The 25,454-nt window shown below is 49.7% G+C and overlaps 1 protein-coding gene across 2 annotated transcripts; it reads right to left on the bottom strand.

Moving 5' to 3' along the window:
• Positions 1-508: 508 nt before the first annotated feature.
• cdhr5a (cadherin-related family member 5a) lies at positions 509-23,975 on the bottom strand. Of its 2 annotated transcripts, XM_056278252.1 has the most exons (14): positions 23,879-23,975; positions 23,186-23,358; positions 20,674-20,736; positions 20,307-20,396; positions 18,620-18,706; positions 18,248-18,352; positions 16,364-16,549; positions 11,848-11,938; positions 9,604-9,701; positions 7,701-7,907; positions 6,564-6,677; positions 6,371-6,437; positions 4,848-5,008; positions 509-1,202 (listed from the first exon to the last, which is right to left on the bottom strand). In XM_056278252.1, the coding sequence occupies exons 1-14, from the start codon at positions 23,967-23,969 to the stop codon at positions 597-599; spliced, it is 2,139 nt and encodes a 712-aa protein (XP_056134227.1). In that variant the 5' UTR covers positions 23,970-23,975; the 3' UTR covers positions 509-596. The 2 variants fall into 2 exon arrangements, with proteins under 2 accessions (XP_056134227.1, XP_056134228.1); XM_056278253.1 differs by lacking the exon at positions 20,674-20,736.
• Positions 23,976-25,454: the final 1,479 nt, after the last annotated feature.

Below are 25,454 nucleotides of genomic sequence, written 5' to 3' on the forward strand. Positions count from 1 at the left end.
TTCACTCTATACACCATTTAAAAAAAAAGTTAGTCATATATTAATCGTATTTGTTATCAGGGCAACAGTTATTTTGCTTTATGTGCCCGTAGAATTCGGTTCACAGAAAAGTTCCCTCGTCTGTTTAGTGCTCAGTAGATCAAGTTTGTCTTGAGATATATTTTTTCTCCTGCTGACCACAAGGTCCAGTCTGTTTGCGTCCGTGGTGGCCTTTTTCCACTGAAAATGTGTTTTTCTTGTTCCTCGTGGACCCCAAGTTCCTTTCATTTGATGCCCTGACTGCATTGGATGTGACTTGCAAATTTTCTTACACCCCATCAAGGTATGCATAAGGTATTTATTTATGATGGGTGTTTTTGGGTAAATCAAATGTAAAGTGTTTGCTGTGTCCTTATTTATTCTGGTGGTTTTTCGGAGTTCTTCAGAGACGTCGGTTCTTTGGTGTATGATGTCGAGTCCTGTGCTGCAGGCTTACCAGACTGCTGACCTGAGCACACAAACTTGAATTTTCACTCCGTTTTATGAACTTATGTCCGATCGAACTCCTGACCACAATCTGAGAGGGTTTGATGGCTGCATGACCTCGGCAGTCATCCTCAGCCGTCCACCTCCTGTCCTCCGTCATCTTTGGCTGGGTCCTCCTCAGCCTGGCCCCGATCATCAGCGGGCTGCGCTTCCTGGTTCTCCTGCCCTCCGTCCGCATCTCGCCGTGGGGCAGCCGGGTCCCTGACAACATCCTCCATCTGCATCTCTGCCTCCACCTCCTCCTCCGTTTCCTCCTCCACCCGGCCCACTGAGTCAGGGATGATCTCCACTTCGATGTCGGACGAGTCCTCGCTCTCTTTGAACCACACCGTCTTCTGCCCCTTCCTCCTCTGCTTGGTCAGGACCGACTGGGCATTGTGATCATCTCCCTCGCCTCTTCCTCTTCCTCTCCTCGCGGCACTTGGCGTGGGGCTGTGGCCCACGGCCATGTGGTTGGTGTATGTGCCGCAGGAGAAGCAGTGGTGGCTGCGTCGCTCCAGGGGGATCACACGGCTCCGGGCCTGGGGGACAGCACCCCGTCTTGGGATGACGTGGTTCCAGCGCCTGGGTCCTCCACGGTTCGGGTCGCCTTCATTCTGGAAGCCATCGTTGGTGTACTGCATGGAGTCCCGGAGCCGGCCCCGAGGCTGGCCAGACGGCCAGCAGGGCCCCAGACACTAGAGACGGGAGAACAGTCCCGGGTTAGTACAGACATTTATGAAGTACAGAGGATGTTGTGGCTTTGTTCAACGTCACAGTTCATCTTTCTACTATAACACATAAGCCTCTCTTTGATTTCAACCGTTAATTACTCATCACAAATACACAGGAGCCAATTACATGCAACCAATCTAGAGCTCAGTCTTTATCTCCCTTACAAAAAGTAGTTTATTCAAAATCAAATCAATTTTATTTGTATAGCCCAATATCACAAATTACAAATTTGCCTCAAGTGTGCTATTATTTTAAACTGAATAACAGTGAGTATACTTTCAGTTTACTTTTTAAGTACTTATCAGAGATATACTAAACAAAATTACACTTAAGCACACTTACAAGTATACTACTAGCACAAATACTTGGAATTTCACTTGAACTTGAAGTTTATTTTATTAAGTAAAGTTCAAATGTTCTGTTTTTTCTAAGGGCTGACATCTAAACAACTACTACTATGCCGAAAACTCAGTGTACTACTGTAGTACAGGGAAGTACTGTGTGTTCTTAGCTAATGTGACCAGTTATTTTCTTGCCCGGTGCGGGATTCGATACGGGGTGTACTGCACCACAAGGCGACGTCACTAACCGCTCGGCTAAAGGGTCAGACCCGTTAGCTAGAGGCTAACGTGTCTTATTAGTAGTTTACATTGCTTTAACTCATTAAGAAGCAAATGTTGATTGAACCGTGTTATGGCTATAGAATAATGACCCCCATCGGCGTTAAGACTGGTTCTCTATAAACCTCACTTTCACTCTACGCCGTCTGCCACCGGGCACGATTTTTCCCGCCAAATCGATTTACAGCAGTGCGTCAACCACCCAGTGGCGGGACTAGGCGGTGGCCGACGGTGGAACGACAGAAGTATGTGTGGAAACTCCACCCGGCAAAAGAGAAAGAACTCCAGCCGACGAAGGAGGTAAAGAAGGCGAAGAGGGAGGGCGATAAAAGACGAGATAACATAAGAGAGAACCTCGGACGACAAACTCGACGCAGAGAGCTCCGGGACTCGAAACAGTTTCGGTTGGCATTGTTTCTGCTTGATCAGTAAGTAACGCAACCGGCCTACTCATTAATACCACCGGGTGTTTTACTCCGCCCTTAACGTAGCGCTGTGGTTGAGGTTTCAAGTTCAAACTGGCATTCTCACGGTTGTTTCTTGCTTTGGACGGTAGCCAGACTGCTAGTGGTTAGCCGTGTTGCTAACGCTACCGCTAGCTAACAGCCAGAAAACGAACCAGGAGCTACAAGGAACCCAGGACCGCTAGCTAACGCTAACAGCCAGAAAACGAACCAGGAGCTACAAGGAACGACCGCTAGCTACCGCTAACAGCCAGAAAACGAACCAGGAGCTACAAGGAACCCGGGACCGCTAGCTAACGCTAACAGCCAGAAAACGAACCAGGAGCTACAAGGAACCCGGGACCGCTAGCTAACGCTAACAGCCAGAAAACGAACCGGGAGCTACAAGGAACCCAGGACCGCTAGCTAACGCTAACAGCCAGAAAACGAACCGGGAGCTACAAGGAACCCAGGACCGCTAGCTAACGCTAACAGCCAGAAAACGAACCAGGAGCTACAAGGAACCCAGGACCGCTAGTTAACGCGAACAGCCAGAAAACGAACCAGGAGCTACATGGAACCCAGGACCGCTAGCTAACGCTAACAGCCAGAAAACGAACCAGGAGCTACAAGGAACCCAGGACCGCTACTTAACGCTAACAGCCAGAAAACGAACCAGGAGCTGCAAGGAACCCAGGACCGCTAGCTAACGCTAACAGCCAGAAAACGAACCAGGAGCTACATGGAACCCAGGACCGCTAGCTAACGCTAACAGCCAGCTAACGCTAACAGCCAGAAAACGAACCAGGAGCTACATGGAACCCAGGACCGCTAGCTAACGCTAACAGCCAGAAAACGAACCAGGAGCTACATGGAACCCAGGACCGCTAGCTAACGCTAACAGCCAGAAAACGAACCAGGAGCTAATAGGAACCCAGGACCGCTAGCTAACGCTAACAGCCAGAAAACGAACCAGGAGCTACATGGAACCCAGGACCGCTAGCTAAAGCTAACAGCCAGAAAACGAACCAGGAGCTAATAGGAACCCAGGACCGCTAGCTAACGCTAACAGCCAGAAAACGAACCAGGAGCTAATAGGAACCCAGGACCGCTAGCTAACGCTAACAGCCAGAAAACGAACCAGGAGCTACATGGAACCCAGGACCGCTAGCTAACGCTAACAGCCAGAAAACGAACCAGGAGCTACAAGGAACCCAGGACCGCTAGCTAACGCTAACAGCCAGAAAACGAACCAGGAGCTACAAGGAACCCCGGACCGCTAGCTAACGCTAACAGCCAGAAAAGGAACCAGGAGCTACATGGAACCCAGGACCGCTAGCTAACGCTAACGGCCAGAAAACGAACCCCGTCCGATCTCGGTGCTGTGACAAAGGCAGACTGGAACAGAAGATGGGCTGTTAGCGGTAGCTAGCGTAGTTTTCGTTAGCGTAGCTTCTTCACGGAAGTGTGTAAACAAAGACGCCTTTGTTGTTGGTAGTTGCTGATGATGCTGGGGGATGGGGGTTTGAAAAGGCGTCTACTCCTCTTTAAGTGCTTGGTTTGCACTGTCCGCCCTTAACGCCAGTGGCGCCCCCAAGGGGTGGCCAGGGGTGGCCACGGCCACCCTGATACTATCCCTGGCCCCCCCGCTGGCCCCCCCAGCCACGAGTCGCATATGCAGAATATGCTTCTGATTATGCACAATATGCTTCTGTCTGATATTTTGCATTAGGTGCTGTTCATTTAAATCAATAATGTATATTTTTCTTAACTCTCATATTGACAGTTTTCCACTAGGCTATACAGTATACTACAACAGCATCATAGAATTCCCGAAATTCAGTCATGGCTTTTGGTTTTGGTGTGCCACCCCAAGATTTTCAGTGGCCCCATTTGGCCCCCCCCATGACAAATTTCTGGGGGCGCCACTGCTTAACGCTACAAGCCTAAAGATTTACATGTAGGCAGGCAATCATCCCTTTAAATACGTTTTACCTCTGGTGTGTTTACAAAAACAGATAACCCACAAATACCCAAATCTTGAAGGTCTTTGTAGTAGTTGACGTGAATGGTTGGTGTCTGGAAGGACTTTGCCAGGAAAAATGAAAGGGGGCATAGTGTTTTACATCTTCACCATAGCAGCCAAAAGAGGGAGAGGGCAGGTAGTGTTGACTTTGAAAAAGAAGTGAAGTGTGTTGTGTTGTGTCTACCAAGCAGATATGACCGAACAAGCTGGCAGAAGCTCTTTATCAACAGATAGTATAACGTCAATATGTAAAACCCGGGTTCAACCAGGTTTTATTGTTTGTTTCTGACACAACCGCGCTGCTGACCCTCTTTCATTTGGATTGGAGCTCGGAGAACACTCACCTTACCAACGCCTACATAGGACACACACTGTTCAGCTAAAACTATGATCTTCAGGGTTGTAGGTTCGAGCAGAGCGCTGAAGACAGCACATAACACAATAGATGGAAACCCCAGCGCTTCAAATAAAGAGGGAATTAAATGAAATAACAGGAAAATCTCTCCAAAGAAAACCAACCTCAGATAATTTGTGGAGATTCGCGTTCCCCTTCCATAAGCGAGAAATGAGGAAGCCGATGACGATGAGGCAGAGGAGCAGCAGGGCTGCCATGACCAGACCCAGCAGGGCCATGTCGCCGGGCCGGTAGCCCACGCTGGACGGAGAGGGGACCGCCACCGCTGCAGAGAACGGCAGGACATGTATTTTAATCTAAGATAAGTTACCATATGATAAGATACCATAAGACAAAATAAAATAGTCTACGATAAGATACAATACCATAAGCTAAGATGCCAGATAAAGTGTGATACAATAAGATATGATACGAAATGATAATTAAAGACGACAAAATAAGATAAGCTATAAGAGGACATTAGATAACGTAAAATAACATGTGACAAGATGCCATAAGCTCAGACAAATATAACCGAGATGTTATAAGATAAAATACCATAATCTAAAATACAACAGGAGTTAAGATAAACTTTATTAACCCCAGTTGTTAAAGCGGTTGGACAGTGGACTAGACACAGTTGTCATTTAGTGCAGTAAAACTGTGCAAAATAAGTGTGACTATGTGACTGTATGTACAAATTATATTTGTATGCATGGCAATCTGTTCATATTAGTAGAATATCATTCTAATCAGTTTAGTTCAAATGATTGGTCTTTCTGTCTGAAAATGATAGGGTTGCCTCCAGAAGTAAACAGAATACACCTCTAACTGGATATGTCATTCATGATATATGCCGTTATGAAGATGGAGTTTGACATATCTAACACAACAGATTGTCATATTCATGTTGTCACCTATCTTTTCATCACAACGGTCATAGTGACTTCTAATTACCAAGCCTCTCTAACAAGATATGTAACATGTAGCATACTGTGCTAACTCCTGGGTGGCTTTCCTAAAGGACAACATCTCAGGTATGGAAATAAGTTCAACATCCTGACATTTCAAGTTTGCTGAAGGTGAAATACACGATTTCCAAATTCAGCATAAGCCTGCTTTTTGGAGTTTTATATATCGGTGATTTGAACTTATTTATTTATGGACCCCTCCCCCCTTTTCTCCCCAGTTGTATCCGGCCAATTACCCCGTCCCGGTTGCTGCTCCACCCCCTCTGCCGATCCGGAGAGGGCTGTAGACTACCACATGCCTCCTCCCATACATGTGTAGTTGCCAGCCGCTTCTTATCACCTGACGGTGAGGAGTTTCACCCGGGGGACGTAGCGCGTGGGAGGATCATGCTATTCCCCCCAGTTCCCCCTCCCCCCCGAACAGGTGCCCTGACCGACCAGAGGAGGCGCTAGTACGGTGACCAGGACACATACCCACATCCGGCTTCCCACCCACAGACACGGCCCATTGTGTCTGTAGGGCCGTCCGACCAAGCCAGAGGCAACATGAGGATTCGAATGGACGATCCCAGTGTTGGTAAGCGACGGACTAGACCGCCACCTACATAGATGCAGCTTATTTATAAAGCAGATTTATGATGCGTGGGTTGTGTGTTGAACCAGCAAGGTGATTTTACCGGGCAGGACGAGAACAGAAAGAGCCGCTGTCCCAAACTCCCCCGTTAGGGCGTCCACCGCTCTGAGCTGCACAGAATAATAAGAATAACATTTAGGACACAGATAATTTGTAATATTGATTCCTCATTCGAAGCCGTCCCGATGACTCTAACACCAGATCAGGCGTGTGCTGCAGAAGGTGAGTCAGTTCACCTGAAGGGCGAAGGATTCGGTTTTCACCACCCGCTTCAGGATCACAAAGCCCTCTGACGTGACGTTGACGTAACTGCTGTACTGCACCTCATATTTCACATCTGGATTCACGCCCTGAGAGAGAGAGAGAGACACACACACACACACATTACCTAAAAATAATTATGCTAAGAGTCGAAATTTATTTTAATGTAAAACTTGTATAGGTATTTTTCAGCCATCTTGACTGGGAATCCCTGGAAGAGGTATGTATCTCCAACTGGACCTTCCAGGTTAGATAAAGGAGAAATAGAATAAAATGAAGTACTATTTTCCCAACCACATACCCTAACCCCTGAACTTAATCCCTAACCTAGTCCTAGAACCTAACCCCTTCCCCAGAAATAACCCTTTTCGTCATGGGAACTGGGGGGGGGGGGGGGGATGTACCCATGAGGTAGTTGTTTCTGATTTTACTATTCTTTTTTCTTCTTCTTGGATTCCCCCCCCCCCAGTTGTACCCGTCCAATTACCCCTCTCTTCCGAGCCGTCTCAGTCGCTGCTCCAACCCCCTCTGCCGATCCGGGGAGGGCTGTAGACTACCACATGCCTCCTCTGATACATGTGGCATCGCCGGCCACTTCTTTTCACCTGACAGTGAGGAGTTTCACCAGGGGGACGTAGTGCGTGGGAGGATCACGCTATTCCCCCCAGTTCCCCCTCCCCCCTGAACAGGAGCCCCGACCGACCAGAGGAGGCGCTAGTGCAGCGACCAGGACACATACCCACATCCGGCTTCCCACCTGCAGACATGGCCAATTGTGTCTGTAGGGACGCCCGACCAAGCAGGAGGTAACACAGGGATTTGAACCGGCGATCCCCGTGTTGGTAGACGACGGAACACACCGCTATGCTACCCGGATGCCCCCTGGTTTTACTATTCTTATGAGGACATTTGAGCCCCACAAGTGTAGGTAAACCCAAACACACAGGGAAGCAAGTTAAAGCTGTTAGGATTAAGAAGTTTAGGGATCCTCATAAGGATTTATCCTTCTGCATTTTCACATTGCCGTTGTTAAACAATGCGTTCCGTTTTTTTGGGGTACCAATGTCCAGTTCACATGGGAGACCAGACCAGATCTCACAGTTCTGACTCACACTGGCAAAGTCCTCGTCTCTGGCACGGACCCTGAAGGGTCTGTTGGAGGAGCGGTCTCGGAGGACCATGCTTTCAGGGATGGAGTTGCTGTAGATGTATCCCTCGTAGCGCTCCTTCTCAAAGCGAGGAGGGTTTCTGCTCCGCTTCATCACCTCTATGGTGACCAGCGTCACGGCAAATTGGTCCCTGTTGGTCACCTGTGAGGCCTGGGGGGGGGGGGTATATGGTAAACCAGTGTTGCTCAAATAGTACCACTCGAACCAGTACTGCTGGTTTTCTGTCCTGCCAGGTTGTACATTACATTCATGTCTCACGTCGGGAACTGCAGACTCCAGCCTTCTGATCACAACAGGTGGATGTAATGAACTACCCCGTAGAACAAAACCGGCAGTAGTGGTGGTACCTGAGGACTGGATTGACTGGGTTAGACCATCACCACATCACAACACCATATTGGCAAATATTCCCTCGATCAAGTCACTCTTTTATAGTCACGCATTCATTTGATAACAGAAACATAACTCTGTCAACAACAACACCTGTTTTGTGTTATACGCCGTATTAAAACACAAAATAGGTCATAACAGACAGAAGTGGTGGTGGTTTTAACATTGTGGGCAATCTTTACCCGCTATAACGAAGCAGGAGTATATGTCAGCCATGTTTATGAGAAAAAAAGGTCGATTCACACTTTCTCATCATTCGTTTTATGTTCATTCGTTTATGGCACAGTGTCTTTCAGCGCCTATAAACCTAGATGTCTGTACTCTCCCTTGAACAGCAAACTGGCTTGATTTACTGCATTTTTGACACGTGGAAGACTGTATTTGTTTAATGGTGGAAAAAATCTGATTCTTTCTCAATCATTTTACCTGGTGACACCAAACTACTACTCCTACTACGTTTGGCTGCTCCCGTTAGGGGTCCCCACAGCGGATCATCTGTTTCCATTTCTTGCTTCCTGGTGGCTGGTGTGAAACAGGAAGATGCAGAATCTCCCTGTTTCACACCAGCCACCTGCATGTCCTCCCTCACCACATCCATAAACCTCCTCTTTGGCCTTCCTCTTCTCCTCTTCCCTGGCAGCTCCATACCCAGCGTCTCTCCTCCACACATGTCCAAACCATCTCAATCTTGCCTCTCTTGCTTTGTCTCCAAACCGTCCAACCTGAGCTGTCCCTCTAATATACTCGTTCCTAATCCTGTCCTTCTTCGTCACTCCCAGTGAAAATCTGAGCATCTTCAACTCTGCCACCTCCAGCTCCACCTCCTGTCTTTTCATCAGTGCCACTGTCTCCAAACCATATAACATAGTTGGTCTCACTACCATCTTGTAAACCTTCCCTTTAACTCTTGCTGGTACCCTTCTGTCGCACATCACTCCTGACACTCTTCTCCACCCACTCCACCCTGCCTGCCCTCTCTTCTCCACCTCTCTTCTGCACTCCCCGTTGCTTTGGACAGTTGAAGCCAAGTATTTAAACTCATACGCCTGCGTCACTTCTACTCCTTACATCCTCACCATTCCACTGTCCTCCCTCTCATTCACGCATAGGTATTCCGTCTTGCTCCTACTGACTTTCATTCCTCTTCTCTCCAGTGCATACCTCCACCTCTCCAGGCTCCCCTCTCGCTACAGATCAGTGTCATCCGCAGACATAGTTGACCCAAACTAATAGTCTAAATCTGGACTGTACAGTTAAATTGATGGAATGGATCTATACTCGGTGTTGGCTGATACTTGTAAAAATATTTGCACCTTGAATCGGTATTGGCAGTGAAAAAGTGATATCAGTGCGTCTCTACTTGGGGTAGTTCTTATCTTTTCTGAACCATCAGACCAATCTTTTCTCCCTTTTGCGTCAAAACCATTCAGAAGCATGAAGATAAACAGGCTGGTACCAGGACGGTGAGGGTTATTGGACCAACAATGTCAGCCGGTTTAGCCATGGTGATGTTCCCGGTATCTTCATCTATCTGGAAAATGCTGCCCTCATTCCCTGGATGAAAAAAGAAAAAGAAATCAGGAGGACTTTCTCTATATGGATTTATAAAGTACGCCACATTCCCACAAAGACCAATTAAAAGTTAATTTCCACATGTTTGTACGTAGAATTGTCTTCATATGAAGTGGATATGAAGTCCTCGTGTGAGTGATATTCCCATCTAACAACTGAGAAGAGTGGAAAAACCAAACATAGGAATGTACCGAAGAGCCGATTCTTTCATCACATATTTAGATGTTAACGGTTTTCACAGAGAGTTGAATCAGTTCATCTGGACCCAACGGTTATTGGGAGAGACATTCATCACTCATCTAAGTGACCTCTTCAGTCTCAACTGACTGCAGGTACCCCCACCCTTATAAACAATACAGTGTCATAACGGCCCAAACCAACGACCATTAACTAGAGTTATGATGGCCATGTGTACTGTTCACAGAGGATTGGGGAATAGTTGCAATCGCAGCATTGTAAGATGGTGACAGATGTACTGTTACCCCCCCCCCCTCGGTTCAGAGATGGTCGTCCCCTCTTCACATAGATGGCCTCTTTGACTCCCCATTCAAAGCAGCGTTCCTCCCTATCAAGGATGTGCACATCCTCATCCTTGAAAGAGTGGCCACTGGCCTGTAGATGGTGTAGCCTGTGTAGATGGTGTAGATGGTGTAGTTTGGTTTCCCTGGTGTACAAGTCACGGCAATCCTCCCGGCACTTAACAGCGTGCACTATATTGCTCTGTTTGTGCTGGGGGACCCGATACTTGGGGTGGACCAACTTCTGGAGCAGCGTGTTTTGGGGTTTGAAAGCAACTGAGATGCAGTGTTTGGAAAATGCGCGTCTCAACTGTTCCGACACCCCCGCCACATACGGAATCGCCACTGATTTATGCTTAGACAGCTGTTGTCCTTCTCCTCTCTTCGATCGGCTGGTGCACCGTACACTGGGACTTCTCCCCTTCCCCGGCCGCTGTGTCAGTGGAGACGTTGTCAGCTCGGTGGTTAAGCGTCCTGATGACTCCTAGTTTGTGCTCCAGTGACGATGAGAGTCAAACCATAAGTCCTGATCAGTATGTGTTGGTTTACGGTCAACGTCAACAATCAAATGTCCCCCATCACCAATTGCAGTTTCACAGTGTAAGAAGGCTAACCTGCCATTTTTCACATCCTCCCTGGTGAACTTGACGTGGTGTCCACAGAGTTAATGTGGTCGATGAAATGTGGTACATCCTGAGATTTAATTTTAACTCGGGTGTCATCCACAAATCTGAACCAGTGGCTATGTGGTCTTCCTGGATAGGACCTCAGAGCCCTCTTTTCCACTTCCTCCATCTACAACTTGGCCACTACAGGTGAGACTGGGAACCCATGCTTCTGCCTATAGTACTGCCCCCTGTCCTGTATGTGAAGTACAGAACTGAAGGCAGCTTCAGGAGCAGACACACTTGGTCAGTGTTAAGGGTGGTCCTATCGCTAACGGTGTGGGTCATTTTGTAATTTCATACAGACCATCTCTGCTCCAGGGGGCGGCTAAGAGTACATCTGTCACCATCTTACAATGCTGTGATTGGAACGATTCCCCAATCCTCTGAATAGCACACATGGCCATTATAACTCCAGTTAATGGTCACGGTAATTTGCATATGAAACTGATTGTTGTTTTGGGTCGTTACGCCACCGTATTGTGTATAAGGGTGGGGATACCTGCAGTCAGTTGAGACTGAAGAGGTCTTACATGAGTGATGAAACGTTTCTCTCAATAAACATGTCCAGATGAACTGATTCACCTTTCTGTGGTTTCATTACCTGGAATATTGAGCACGCATAAACACGTTACAGTTTTGATGTCTTATTTCCTAATGAGCAATTTGTCATCAGATTTGAAGTTTTTCTAATTAGGCTTATTTTCCTAGCTTTATCTACTTTGCAAAAATGAAAAGTGTGCTTTTTCATTTCATAGATAAAGCAATGCACACAATGTGCACAGACACTCATCCACACAATGTTGTTCCTTTCGCAGGACCAGACAAAGCAGTAAAGCCGAAGCTGTGACCACTCTGTCGCAAAGGTTGGTGTCACAGCATCGGTCCGGCGACAAATCTTGTCCATCTCGTCTGTCAGAGCAGGGCTCGGGTGTGGCTCCATACCTCTGAGGATCCGGTAGCTGATCTGCTCGCTCCGGTTCCTGTCTCCGTCCCTGGCGAACACCGGACCCGGCTCCAGCACCAACGGGCCTTCCTGTGGACCAGAACCAGGGTGAATGAAACCTTTACTGACCTCATCTGTCTCCATCTAAACAACAGATTTCGGCTCTGCTCTGCACCATCGTAGCAGATCTGCAGGCGACCCTGTCCGTCTGTTTGTGCGTACGTTGACTTCCTAACAGACGGGAAAGCTGTGGAAGCCCACGGCACACTCACGGAGTCTTGGTGCTGATGTGTTACAGTACCGAGGTACTAGTTATTAATGTGCACTGATGTGCCAGTGTCGTCGGTGCACAATGAACACACGTTGTGACACACTAGTACAGTTATTACTGTAGTTATTGCCCGAAGAGGTAACACAGCAAGGGCGGTCTGCGGGACACGGAAGCGGGGCAGGCTAAGCTAACTGCTAGTCCGTGCAGACTGGCAGTTCCGATAACACCGAGGACGGTCTGGCGGCGGCCTCGCCTAGCATTGACTGTGTTTTAGTGTCGTCGTGTGGAGTGCGGGGAGGTGTGTCAAAGCTGTCCGGCTGGGAGAGCTGGTGTTGGATCGGCTGGGGCAGCCTGGTCTGTTGTGTCTGGTGGGCCCAGGGACCACGGCTAAGCTAACTTCTAGTCCGTGCAGACTGGCAGTTCCGATAACACCGAGGACGGTCTGGCGGCGGCCTCGCCTAGCATTGACTGTGTTTTAGTGTCGTCGTGTGGAGTGCGGGGAGGTGTGTCAAAGCTGTCCGGCTGGGAGAGCTGGTGTTGGATCGGCTGGGGCAGCCTGGTCTGTTGTGTCTGGTGGGCCCAGGGACCACGGCTAAGCTAACTGCTAGCCCATGCTGACCGGCAGTTCCGACAGCCATCCTGGCTGGCGTTCGCTCTCTGGACAGTGGAGTTTTGGACTCTGTTGCACTGAGTGGACTGTGTTGTTAACTTTGTGTTTTTATTTTATTTTTTTTTGTTTTGTTCTCTCTGTTATTGTATGTTTTTGGTGGTGTCGTTTTTGGGAAATTTGGGATGTATGTTTTTGTCTTTCGTGTCGCACTGCTGCGGGCCGGGGGAAACGGCATTTCCTTTCTTTTGTGTGCGCAAAGAAATGACAATAAATTGTTCCTGATCCTGATTATTGCAGCTGTCATTGTGACACATCTGTACCGGTTGTGTACCGGTTTGTCACAGTGTTGGTGTAATGATGCCTCTGTTAAAAGTCCTGAAGTTTTCTGACAACACAACCGCACATCCAGCAGCCATCTTCCTGATGGGAGAGAGCTAACTTTCAACCCAATGTTTTAAAGACACACACACACACACACACACACACACACACACACACACACACACACACACACACAAGATAACAGCTAGACAATGACCACGTAGAGTCATTGTAGTTCCCGGGACCTCAGGTTCGGTTAACTCAGACTCGTATCTGAGGCTTTACACCAGGACACCTAAGAAATTCAGCCAGCCACAGAAAACACAGCGAAACAGTTCTACACTCCACCAAGTCCATCCACACCTCCACTACCATCTGGTTCAGTTCAGCCACTTCATGGGATAGACCCAGACTGTGGAGTCTCACCTGGTCTACCTGGTCAATCTGATCCTCCTTCCAGGCCCAAACCACCACCGACACCAACAACATGACGACGTGTCATCTCCACAAAGTAACGTCCCCTTACAAATCTACTGCTGATAACAAGGTACAAGGCTCTCCCTGTCTCTGTCTCTCTCGCTCTCTGTCTCTCTTGCTCTCTCTCGCTCTCCCTGTCTCTGTCTCTGTCTCTGTTGCCCTCTGTCTCTCTCTTGCTCTCTCTGTATCTCTCTCACTCTGTCTGTCTCTCTCGGCCTCTGTCTCTCTCGCTCTCTCTCGCCCTCTGTCTCTCTCGCTCTCGCTCTCTCTCTCGCTCTCTCTCGCCCTCTGTCTCTCTCGCTCTCGCTCTCTGTCTCTCTTGCTCTCTCTGTATCTCTCTCACTCTGTCTGTCTCTCTCTCGCCCTCTGTCTCTCTCGCTCTCTCTCGCCCTCTGTCTCTCTCGCTCTCGCTCTCTCTCGCTCTCTGTCTCTCTCGCTCTCTGTCTCTCTTGCTCTCTCTGTATCTCTCTCACTCTGTCTGTCTCTGTCTCTTGCTCTCTGTCTCTTGCTCTCTCTCGCTCTCCCTGTCTCTGTCTCTCGTTCTCTCTCTGTCTCACTCTGTCTGTCTCTGTCGCTCTGTCTCTCGTTCTCTCTCGCTCTCCCTGTCTCTGTCTCTCGTTCTCTCTCGCTCTCTCTGTCTCACTCTGTCTGTCTCTGTCTCTTGCTCTCTGTCTTACTTGCTCTCTCTTGCTCTGTCTGTCTCTCTTTCGCCCTGTCTCTCTCTGTCTCTCGCTCTCTCTTGCTGTCTGTCTGTCTGTCTCGCTCTCTCTGTCTCTCTCTCTCTCTCGCTCTGTCTCTGTCTCTCTTGCTCTCTCGCTCTATCTCTGTCTCTGTCGCTCTCTGTCTCTCTTGCTCTCTCGCTCTGTCTCTCTGTCGCTCTCTGTCTCTCTTGCTCTCTCTTGCTCTCTCTCACTCTCCCTGTCTCTGTCTCTGTCTCTCTTGCTCTCTCGCTCTGTCTCTGTCTCTGTCGCTCTCTGTCTCTCTTGCTCTCTCTCACTCTCCCTGTCTCTGTCTCTCTTGCTCTCTCTGTATCTCTCTCACTCTCCCTGTCTCTGTCTCTCTGTATCTCTCTCACTCTCCCTGTCTCTGTCTCTCTTGCTCTCTCTGTATCTCTCTCACTCTCCCTGTCTGTCTCTCTTGCTCTCTCTCACTCTCCCTGTCTCTGTCTCTCTTGCTCTCTCTCACTCTCCCTGTCTGTCTCTTGCTCTCTGTCTTGCTCTCTGTCTTACTTGCTCTCTCTTGCTCTGTCTGTCTCTCTTTCGCTCTGTCTCTCTCTGTCTCTCGCTCTCTCTTGCTGTCTCTTGCTGTCTGTCTGTCTGTCTCGCTCTCTGTCTCTTGCTCTCGCTCGCTCTCTTCTCTGTCGCTCTCTGTCGTTCTGTCTCTTGCTCTGTCTCTCTTTTGCTCTCTCTGTCTCTCGCTCTCTCGCTCTCTGTCTTTCTCTCTCTCTCACTCGCACACACTTTCCCTCTTAGCGCTCCTCGACGCCCTCCCTATTCGCCGTGCCCCCACAGCTCAGTTCACGTTGTCTCATTCAACATACATTTTTATCCAGGGCGACTGGCGAGAGTCTGCAGTTAGCAGATTTATCCAAGTGTCGACCAGCAGACGTGTGAGACCTGTCAGTAGTGATCATATCATGGACCAGACTGCACGTCCTGTCAAGTGCAATTAGCCCAAGTGGGCAGCCCTTTAAATGAGAGGCCACTCATTACACAGGAATAACTTCAGTGACTTACAGAGGTGTAGTTGAACTGCTGTGTGATTGAATGAGGTGAATATCGAATGTGCTGCTGAGTAACATAACGAACATAACGACAGTAAAGATAGAAACTTAATAATTAACATCTCGTATTCAAGTTTAACAGATCATTTATCCCTGTGATGCAAAGGATTCATAATACTTGATTGTTTTTTTTGGGGGGGGGGGCGGTCGGTGTTTTTGGCTCCCCCCCTTCTTCCAATTGTATCCGGCCAACACCCCCCTCTTCTGAGCCGTCCTGGTCTCTGCTCCACCCCCTCTGCCGATCCGGGGAGGGCTGCAGACTACCACATGCCTCCTCCGGTACATGTGGAGTCACCAGCCGCTTCTTTTCACCTGACAGTGAGGGGTTTCACCAGGGGGACGTAGCACATGGGAGGATCACGCTATTCTCCCCAGTCCCCCCCCCCTGAACTAGTGCAGCAACCAGAACACATACCCACATCCGGCTTCCCACCCACAGACACGGCCAGTTGTCTCTGTAGGGACGCCCGACCAAGCCGGAGACAACACGGGGATTCGACCCGGCGTGTCGGTAGGCAACAGAATAGACCGCTACGCTACCCGGACACCCCCTCATACAGTGTTTGATGCAGATTATATTTAACATCACATTATAATCACAAGGAACAAACTGAAGACATAGAAAAGACCCTATTTTACTCACACATTACTCAGTAAAGGCCACTCGTCATGGGTCAGTTGCGTCTGTGTTACTACTTATTTCTGTGTAAGGAACGGCTGCAATTTAACTCCTCGGCAGCTCAGGCAAATATCCTTAACTTCACTGTCCTTTCTCAGTTTGGCTGAAAAGCTTCCTTCTGGAAAAGGGAAAAATTGGATTTGTCTGGGGACATGATGTGCTAGAAGACGGAGACACTTTATTCGTCTTGCAGCCAACGGGCGCTGGACATATACTCATGCATACAGGGAGTGACGGCTGAGGAAATGTTCCCTCTGCATGTTTCCCACCCTGCTGTCCTTCCTCCAGGAGCAGCCAGGAGGTGCTGTTAACATCTCAATCAGCATGGTGTTATATATTCTGTTGTTATTATGTGGTGCTGAAGTACAACTCACCTCTTTCTCCGTCAGGTTGACTTTGCCCCGGTAGCCGGTGCTGACGCAGAGCTTGGCCGGTCCCACGTTGGCCCTCATGCAGGGCTGGAACCACGGGGGCCGGTTGTCCACGTCCTTCACCTGGACCGTGATGGTGGCCACAGACGTGAAGAAAGGTTTGTTGGAGGCCGACCCGTTGTACGTGTCCTAAACCACCGTGTGAGATACCGCAAAGGTCAGAAAGATGCTGTTTCCCCCCCCTGGATTCTGTGTGTTTCACCTTTTCTCAGTTGTGTAAATGAAAAGCTAAAACGTCCAGAGTCTCACAACTGTGAGGGCGCCCCCCCCAACGGTTAAAGTGGTTAGCACAACGCTATCCTTCACCTGCAAGAATCCCTAAAATATTTAGACCCCCCCTCCCCTTTCTCACCAATTATACCTGGCCAATTACCCCCACTCTTCCGAGCCGTCCCGGTCTCTGCTCCACCCCCTCTGCCGATCCGGGGAGGGCTGCCGACTACCACATGCCTCCTCCCATACATGTGGAGTCGCCCGCCGCTTCGTTTCACCTGACGGTGAGGAGTTTCACCAGGGGGACGTAGCGCGTGGGAGGATCACGCTATTCCCCCCAGTTCCCCATCCCCCCTGAACAGGTGCCCTGACCTTCCAAGGGAGGCGCTAGTGCAGCGACCAGGACACATACCCCCATCCAGCTTCCCACCCACAGACACGGCCAATTGTGTCTGTAGGGATGCCTGACCAAGCCGGAGGTAACACGAGCTTTCGAACCGGCGAGCCCCGTGTTGGTAGACAACGGAATAGACCGCCACGCCACCCGGGCGTCACTAGAATGTTGAACTCACATGAATTTGTCAGTGAGTACTATAATGTCGCCGAATGGAGGTGTGTCTTTATCATCACATAAATAAGGACAGACAATATGTTAAATGTCAGGATCGATACGTCATGGTTACGTCATGGTTACGTCATGGATACGTCATGGTTACGTCATGGATAACCTGACTGCATCTTCCTTTACCGTACACGCCACACTAAACCTGATGACCACCACATTACCCTCATTCGTCTGTTGAATATGGTGTCTAATGGCGCTGTCATTTAAGGCTGTTCCACACATAAAAACACTGTGAATGGGGCGTCCGGGTGGCGTGGCGGTCTATTCCGTTGCCTACCAACACGGGGATCGCCGGTTCGAATCCCCGTGTTACCTCCGGCTTGGTCGGGTGTCCCTACAGACACAATTGGCCGTGTCTGTGGGTGGGAAGCCTGATGTGGGTATGTGTCCTGGTCGCTGCACTAGCGCCTCCTCTGGTCAGTCAGGGGGGAGGGGGAACTGGGGGGAATAGCGTGAGCCTCCCACGCGCTACGTCCCCCCGGTGAAACTCCTCACTGTCAGGTGAAAAGGAGCGACTGGCGACTCCACATGTATGGGAGGAGGCATGTGGTAGTCCGCAGCCCTCCCCGGATCGGCAGAGGGGGGTGGAGCAGAGACCGGGACGGCTCAGAAGGGCGGGGTCATTGGCCGGATACAATATTGCAAATATGTTAGCATTCCAAACCTCTGTGACGTAAAAGGAGATACCGCATCATCTCGCCGGCCATCCTTCCTGTCGTCTGTTTGGCCACCACATTTCATCCGCATGACAGCGTTGGTGTATTTATTGTTTTGCATGTCAGGGTTTGTGTAGTCAACATGCAAGTTTGTGTACATGCACGTGAGAGTGTATTCAGCTTAAAACACCATCATCTATCTGGATTAGCAAGACGTACTTCATTGAGTTGCGTCCGTTGTGTGACGTTTGTGTTCGCAGCAAAAAAAAAAAACAAGGCGCTTTCACAAACTGCACATCCGGTGCCGTTGTGGTTCGGTGTGTTTTACTGTACCTGCACGTGCAGAACCAGAGAAATCTTCTGGACGGCGTCGTGGTCCATGATGCTCTGGACCAGCAGCTTTGGACTGTTGGCGCTCTCCAAACGGAAATACCGGTCCTGATGCAACACCACAAAAACACACGTCTCAGCTCAGTTACAGTCGACCAACCTGGACGGAGCCTTTTAAATTCACACAAATCAGCATTAAAAAAATCACTTTTCACGTCACGTAACGTTATTTATTTGTTGTTTATTTGTTATTGGGCTTCAGTCTGAGAGGCCAGTGTGACAACTACTGCTGTTTCAGCTCTCTGTAGGAAATGGAGACGCTGACGCGTCGTCCCGGATAGAGACGCCGGGTTTCATGTGGTGCGGGGGGCTCACTGTGGGGGGCTCCAGCCGATAGTACAGCAACTCTGAGTCGATGTCCGAGGCCTCGATGAGTCCAACGCTGGAGTTTACCGGCAAGAGCTTCCGAAAACAAACAAGCAGCCGTGAGTGAGAAGACCAGATAATGCTTGAATCTACAGGCCGTGAGTACGCTGAGATAACCGAGTAACTTGTATGTAACTGAGCCAGGATGAGTGGTATTTACTGAGTGATATATGTGTAAAATATTGTCTCTTCTATGTCTCTAGTTTGTTGCTTGTCATTATCATGTGATGCTAAATACAATCTACATCAAACACTGTCTGAGATAGAGTCACATCACTTAGTACCAAACACGTATCTTGGGGATAAATACTCATTATATCTGCAAAACTGTAATACAAGTGCGGGTAGCGTGGCGGTCTATTCCGTGGCCTACCAACACGGGGATCGCCGGTTCGAATCCCCATGTTACCTCCGGCTTGGTCGAGCGTCCCTACACACACAACTGGCCGTGACTGCGGGTGGGAAGCCGGATGTGGGTATGTGTCGCTGCACTAGCGCCTCCTCTGGTCGGTCGGGGCGCCTGTTCAGGGAGGAGGAGGATCCGGGGGGAATAGCGTGATCCACCCATGTGCTACGCCCCCCTGGTGAAACTCCTCACTGTCAGGTGAAAAGAAGCAGCTGGTGACTCCACATGTATGGGAGGAGGCCTGTGGTAGTCTGCAGCCCTCCCCGGATCGGCAGAGGGGGTGGGAGCAGCGACCGGGACGACTCAGCTGAGGCCCGCCGCCCTTAGTTACTGTTGCTAAGTCCGTCAAGCGTTAACATTATGTTACGGTTAATAAAAGTAATTACTTACCTGGGAGCTGACAAAGCTGTGTTTGTTGATCTTTGAGGGGTTCAACTGGATTTGAGGAGGTCCACATAGCTTCATCCACAGCCTACTTTTCAGGGTTTGATTTTGGTTTTGGAAAGGGAAAAAAAAACGTACATCTCCTTCCAACCTCTCCGGGTAACGAGAGTCACTGCTACAAGAGCCCCCGGCACAACGTTTAACCATAGCTAGCTGAAAGTCCACAAAACCAGCTCGAAAACGAAGAAAATCTGGCACTTTTGCGTCGGAGTCAACGGAGGGCCGCCATGAAAATGTTGGACCTCTGCTGCACTGTGACTGGCCGGTCTGCATTTCGGGGCGTGGCTTAGCAAAGGGTGAATTGGCCAAGTACAAAGATGTGGTTTTATCTGTTCCCCCCCCCCCCTTTTTCTTCCCAATTGTCAGTTGTACCCGTCCAATTACCCCACTCTAGCGAGCCGTCCCGGTCTCTGCTCCACCCCCTCTGCCAATCCGGGCAGGGCTGCAGACTACCACAGGCCTCCTCCCATACATGTGGAGTCGCCAGCCTCTTCTTGTCCCCTGACAGTGAGGAGTTTCACCAGGGGGACGCAGCGTGTGGGAGGATCACGCTATTCCCCCCAGTTCCCCCTCTACTGGTTATATTTAGCTTCACATTCTAATGAGCAGGAGGCAAACTAGAGACAAAGAAGACACCTGTTGTACTCACACATTACTCAGTAAATACCCCTCATCCTGGTTCACTTGCATCTATTTCACTTGTGTATTGCTTGGTTATTTCTGCAACATGAACAGTGTGTAATTTGATGCGATACCGAACAAGAGAGGGTTTTAGGATCTACAGACCTCGTTCACGTCCAGGACGTAATGGTTTTGTGCAAAGTTTGGAGGGTTGTCGTTCACATTTTCCACAGAGACCTGAACGGACACGTTCACCTTGAGAGGAGAAGAATACAACAACACAGATCAGGTCATTTTGCACACAGACGTCAACAGTTTTACAAGAAATTAATGATGCACCCCCCCCCCCACGTCCTTTCGCCCCATGACCCGGCAGAGCAGATAGATGATGATAAACTAAGAGGGATGACACGGTGACCTTGGACAGACGGCCCCGAAAATAGAACCGACCGGCTTCTTGTAATCCATTAGGAGGGCTGGTTAACATATTATCTCTTCATTTTTCTTCACCAAGGTGAATTAATTCACTTACAGGTCTGGAGCCGGGCCGGGCACATTGCACGCGTACCACCAACACGTCTGAACTGGGCAAAGACTGAAAAACAATTCGGGTCACATGTTATTAGCATCACGCTGCTGCTCAGTTTGAATAAAAGATGTGCGGCTACAGGGCGCTGGGGCGCCGCCCCCTTCAAATATCGAGAGAGGAAAGTCTACTTACACGTGTTAAATATAATTTAGGAGTATAATGCAAATAAATATGAAATAAAAGTGTTTTTCAGCCTGTGAGCGCCTGTTAGCAGCATTAAATATTGGTTCCAAATGGTGTTTGGTTGGTTCCTGTCTGAATACATATACTTCCTGTCTGAATACATATACTTCCGGTCTGAATACATATACTTCCTGGGTGAGGGGCGCCGGCCCAACGGTACCTTATGCAAGCTCTCAAACTTGTGGCAAGCGGGTGACCTGAGGCTGCTGTCTGATTGGTTTCTTCAGATTTTCCAGGGGGCGCAGTTCTGTGCCGCCCCAGACACTCCCACTTTTACTGGCGGCGAATTGGTGTTGTTTTAATGGTTTTTGATCTAATGTGATTGGACAATTCTCGTGGCTGTCTATCATGTTCACACCCACCACAGCGCCTCGTCTCAACTGTCAATCATCCACCATCTACCAACCCTGATAAAATCGATAGGCTACATTGTCCTTCTTAATAACTCTGTGACTGTGTGGACACTAAAGCAGCGGTCAGGTGTGCTGCGCCAAGCTAAATTGCGACACCCCCCCCCCCCCAAAAAATTTTTAGCACCAGCCGCCACTGCAGCGATGGCAACCAGACTCAACCATCAGATATTTGTTTATAATTGTATTGTCATAAACTTAAATAGACACCCAGCTGGAATCAGAGTTGTGACCTCTGACTTCCAGGGAATGACTGAATGAATGAGCTGCGTGGACAGAGACGAGTTTTGTCCTCGTTCACATAAAAGTCTGAATAGGCGTCAGTCTGTTCGCCACGGGGGTCGCAGCACAGTTAAACTGGTCTTTATGAGGAGTGGGACGATTCACAAATCTGACGGTTCGGTACGTGTCACGATTCGGGGCTCGCGATTGGCTACAGTGGACGCTGCAGGACATTTTGGCATTATCAGGGGGCGTAATCCAACGTAACGCAACTGCAAAACTTCTGACAAGATTTTGTGCCATCTTTTCTTGTTGTGTAACACAATTGCTTTACTTTAATTAACTCTAAAAACCACTAGAACGACCAAGACGGTCATTTTGACCGTTTTGGATTTTCAAAGTTTAATAACTTTGTGGGGGGGGGGGATACAGACCTACCGCTCCCCTGAATGCTCCTAAAACTGCATATATTTGCATTAAAATGAGTTTTAGATCAGTTGCACAAAAAAGTCGTGATAAGAGCTACCTAAAACGACCGTGAGCGGTCAAAATGACCGCGCGCAATTTGCAGGTCATCGTGCGCGTCATGTCACTATTTATGACGTGTTGGTCGCGTCATTTCCTTCGCCACGTTTTGTTTTTGGTTTTTTTTACATGTAACCGGTTATTTTCTTGCCCGGTGCGGGATTCGATACGAGGTGTACTGCACCACAAGGCAACGTCGCTAACCGCTTGGCTAAAGGGTCAGACCCGTTAGCTAGGGACTAACGTGTCTTATTAGTAGTTTACAGTCGTCACCCTCCCCGGAAGCGCGCCCTCGCGCTTTGTTCTTCCCGCGCTCCGAAGAGACTTATGAGGATCTGCACACTTCCGGTTCTCACCGCTGCTGCCACCAATGTAACCGGTTATTTTCTTGCCCGGTGCGGGATTCGATACTGGGTGTACTGCACCACAAGGCGACATCACTAACCGCTCGGCTAAAGGGTCAGACCCGTTAGCTAGGGGCTAACGTGTATTATTAGTAGTTTACATACATTTCAAGTTTTATAGGCCTTGTTACGTTTGTTAGATCAGCTCAGGGGTGTGTAGACCTGCTAGCCCGCTGGCTAACGGGTCGGGCCCTTTAGTCGACTGGTTAGCGCAGCCTGGGTTCGCGTCCCGGCTGCGGCGGGTTCCCGGCTGCCTCCTGAATTCGCTGCAGTGTTAAAGTTGTTAAGATGTTCACTTTGGTGTCCGCCGTTTCCTAACAGACACGCTGACATCCGTGAACATCTCAGCCGGGGATTTATCTTGGCAGAACGTAGAGTTTAAAAACCGGCGGTCATTTTGACGGCTCATGGTGGCTCTAGGCGGGAGTGAAATCCCGGCGGTTGTGGCGTTAAGAACACACGAGCTCACGAGACGGGGAGCGTCTCGCACCGCGTGGACCGTATCGAACGATTCGGAATCTGATCCAGGATCGTCCCACCCCTAGTCTTCAGCGGAGCTTGAATCTAATCTAGACTAAATCCAAGATGTCTTCCTGTCGTTTGTCGCCACAGACACAGGATGTGACGTCACGCCGGAGACCGACTGCGGACGGACAGGCAGCGGGTGCGCTGTGCTCCTCGTGGATACGTCGTCCGTGTCACACGTCATACCTCGTAGTCCAAGCCTTTCTTCGCCATCAGCTCGTTCCTCCTCAGGTAGAACAGGTCGTCAGGGTTCTGGACCACCGTCAGCAACACATCGCCGCCGGAGCTGACCTTCGCCACCAGGACGTCCGCTGTGTTGTTTTCGGCCACGGACACAGACCCGGGGGAAACCGTGCAGACTAGGGCGAGAGAAGTGGAGGGGGAGGCGAGAGAGAGAGAGAATATGTCAGACAGGAAGTGACGAACGGCGTTTGGGTTAGCGTCGTAGTCGCGTCGGGCTGGTTCGCAGGGATTCGAAGGTATTTCTCTGACATTCTGAATTTCCCCACAGCAAAGTGGCCGAACCAGCCCGGAGGTGTCCCGCAGCTGGATCAGGGATCGCAAATGGTCTTCGTGAAGGTCTTCTACTGACGGTGACACGCGAGTGAGGCCGGACTGCAGGTCAGTTGAACGGCCACACACACGCACACGCACACACACACACATCAGCATCATCAGACCTATGAAGAGGCTCAGTGCACAACAGTGGACTAATCCTCAACAACACACACACACACACACACACACACCACTCTTTGAGAAGTATTAAGGAGTACAATGCATACCCGGTGGACTAAACCTCAACAACAACAACACACACATAAACACACACAAAACGCCCCCCCCCCCTAAGAGAGACCCGGGGGGGACGCCACTTACGTCTCTGGGCCGGGCAAACGGAGCAGAAGTAAAAAGCCACGGCGCATCCGAAGAAAAGGTTCGCAGGTCTGCTGCTGGATTTCACTTCCATGTCCTGTTTTCAGCAGCAGCAGCAAGCAGATGAAGTGGCGAGGAGGAGGAGAAGTCGGTGGCACCAGCTGGTACTTCTCCACATAATGCCCCGTCTGTCCTGCCGGGCCAGTGGGAGTCGACTACAGATGCAATGTTTGTGACTTCATCTTACGGGCATATACTGCCGGGAGCGCTTGCCAACAGGCAGAGTCGCAACCTACAAAAAATACTTGCATCTGTTTTACCCGGACGGGGCGTTCATTCTGCCCCCCCCCCCCCCCCCCACACACACACACACAACATCCACCGTACGGCGAGGGAGGCCCCTGCAGCCGGCGGCCCCCGACGCATTATCCGAATGCTTCCTCAGGTCGGATGCATCGTTTAGGCCCACGGAGCCACTTCGGTATCTGTTTAGACCACCCGAAGACCTCGGCGACACCGCTTTATTTATTTATTTGTATTCATTTACTTATTTCCCGTTGCGGATAATCGGTTTCCGCTTGTGAGAGAAAGTCAGACTGGTACAAACTGGGACACACACACACACACACACAGTCTTCACTTCAACACGTGGGCAGTGGAATACCATACACACACCCCTCTGTTATACACTGCCCCCTCCCCTTTACCAACACACACAAACACACACACACACACACACACATATGAGCACAATTCCACAATACTGCCCCCCCCCCGATGTGGGCGGAACAGACTTACACTGTCGTGATGTCACATGAAGCCTGTACATTGTGTGTCCCGCCGCGGGTTGTTTGGGTGCAATCTGAACCTCCAGTGTCTGGAAACCAAAAACAACGCAAAGACAACTGTCATAAAAATGCTGATGGGGTAAATACTGCAGTGGCGGCTGGCCAGTACGGGGCGCCGGGGCGCCGCCCCCCTTCAAATATCAAGAGATGAAAATCCACTTAAACATGTTAAACACAATTAAGTTGTGTGATGCAAATAATGGTGAAGTAAACGTGTTGTCAGTCTGTGATCGCCTGTCAGCAGCATTAGATACTGGTTCAAATGGTGTTTGGTTGGTTTCTGTCTGAATACATCTACTTCCTGGGTGAGGGGCGCCGGCCCAACCATACCTTATGTAAGCCCTCGAACTTGTGGCGAGCAGGTGACCTGAGGCTGCTGTCTGATTGGTTTCTTCAGGTTTTCCAGGGGGCGCAGTTCTGTGCTGCCCCAGACGCTCCCACTTTTATTGGCAGTGAATTGGTGTTGTTTTCATGGTTTCTGATCTAATGTGGTTGGACAATTCTCGTGGCTGTCAGTCATGTTCACACCCACCACCACGCCTCGTCTCAACTGTCGATCATCCACCGTCTACGAACCCTGATAAAATCTATAGGCTCCATTGTCCTTCTTAATTACTGCGACCGTGTGGACACTAAAGCAGCTGTCGGGTGGGCTGCGCCAAGCTAAATTGTGCCCCCCCCACGTTTTTTTAGCACCAACCGCCACCGGTAAATAGGTCAGTATTGACTCC

The sequence above is a fragment of the Lampris incognitus genome, chromosome 4, assembly GCF_029633865.1.
Source record: "Lampris incognitus isolate fLamInc1 chromosome 4, fLamInc1.hap2, whole genome shotgun sequence".
Lineage (NCBI taxonomy): Eukaryota > Metazoa > Chordata > Actinopteri > Lampriformes > Lampridae > Lampris > Lampris incognitus.

What these genes read in the sequence shown, in the direction of transcription:
- cdhr5a (XM_056278252.1), bottom strand. Translation starts at nt 23,969, where the DNA reads ATGGAAGTGAAATCCAGCAGCAGACCTGCGAACCTTTTCTTCGGATGC. An exon ending in TCAACCTGACGGAGAAAGAG is followed by an intron (nt 11,939 to 16,363) that starts GTGAGTTGTACT and finishes TCTGGTCCACAG; the next exon opens with GAAGGCCCGTTGGTGCTGGA. An exon ending in CAGCTACCGGATCCTCAGAG is followed by an intron (nt 9,702 to 11,847) that starts GTATGGAGCCAC and finishes TTTTTCATCCAG; the next exon opens with GGAATGAGGGCAGCATTTTC.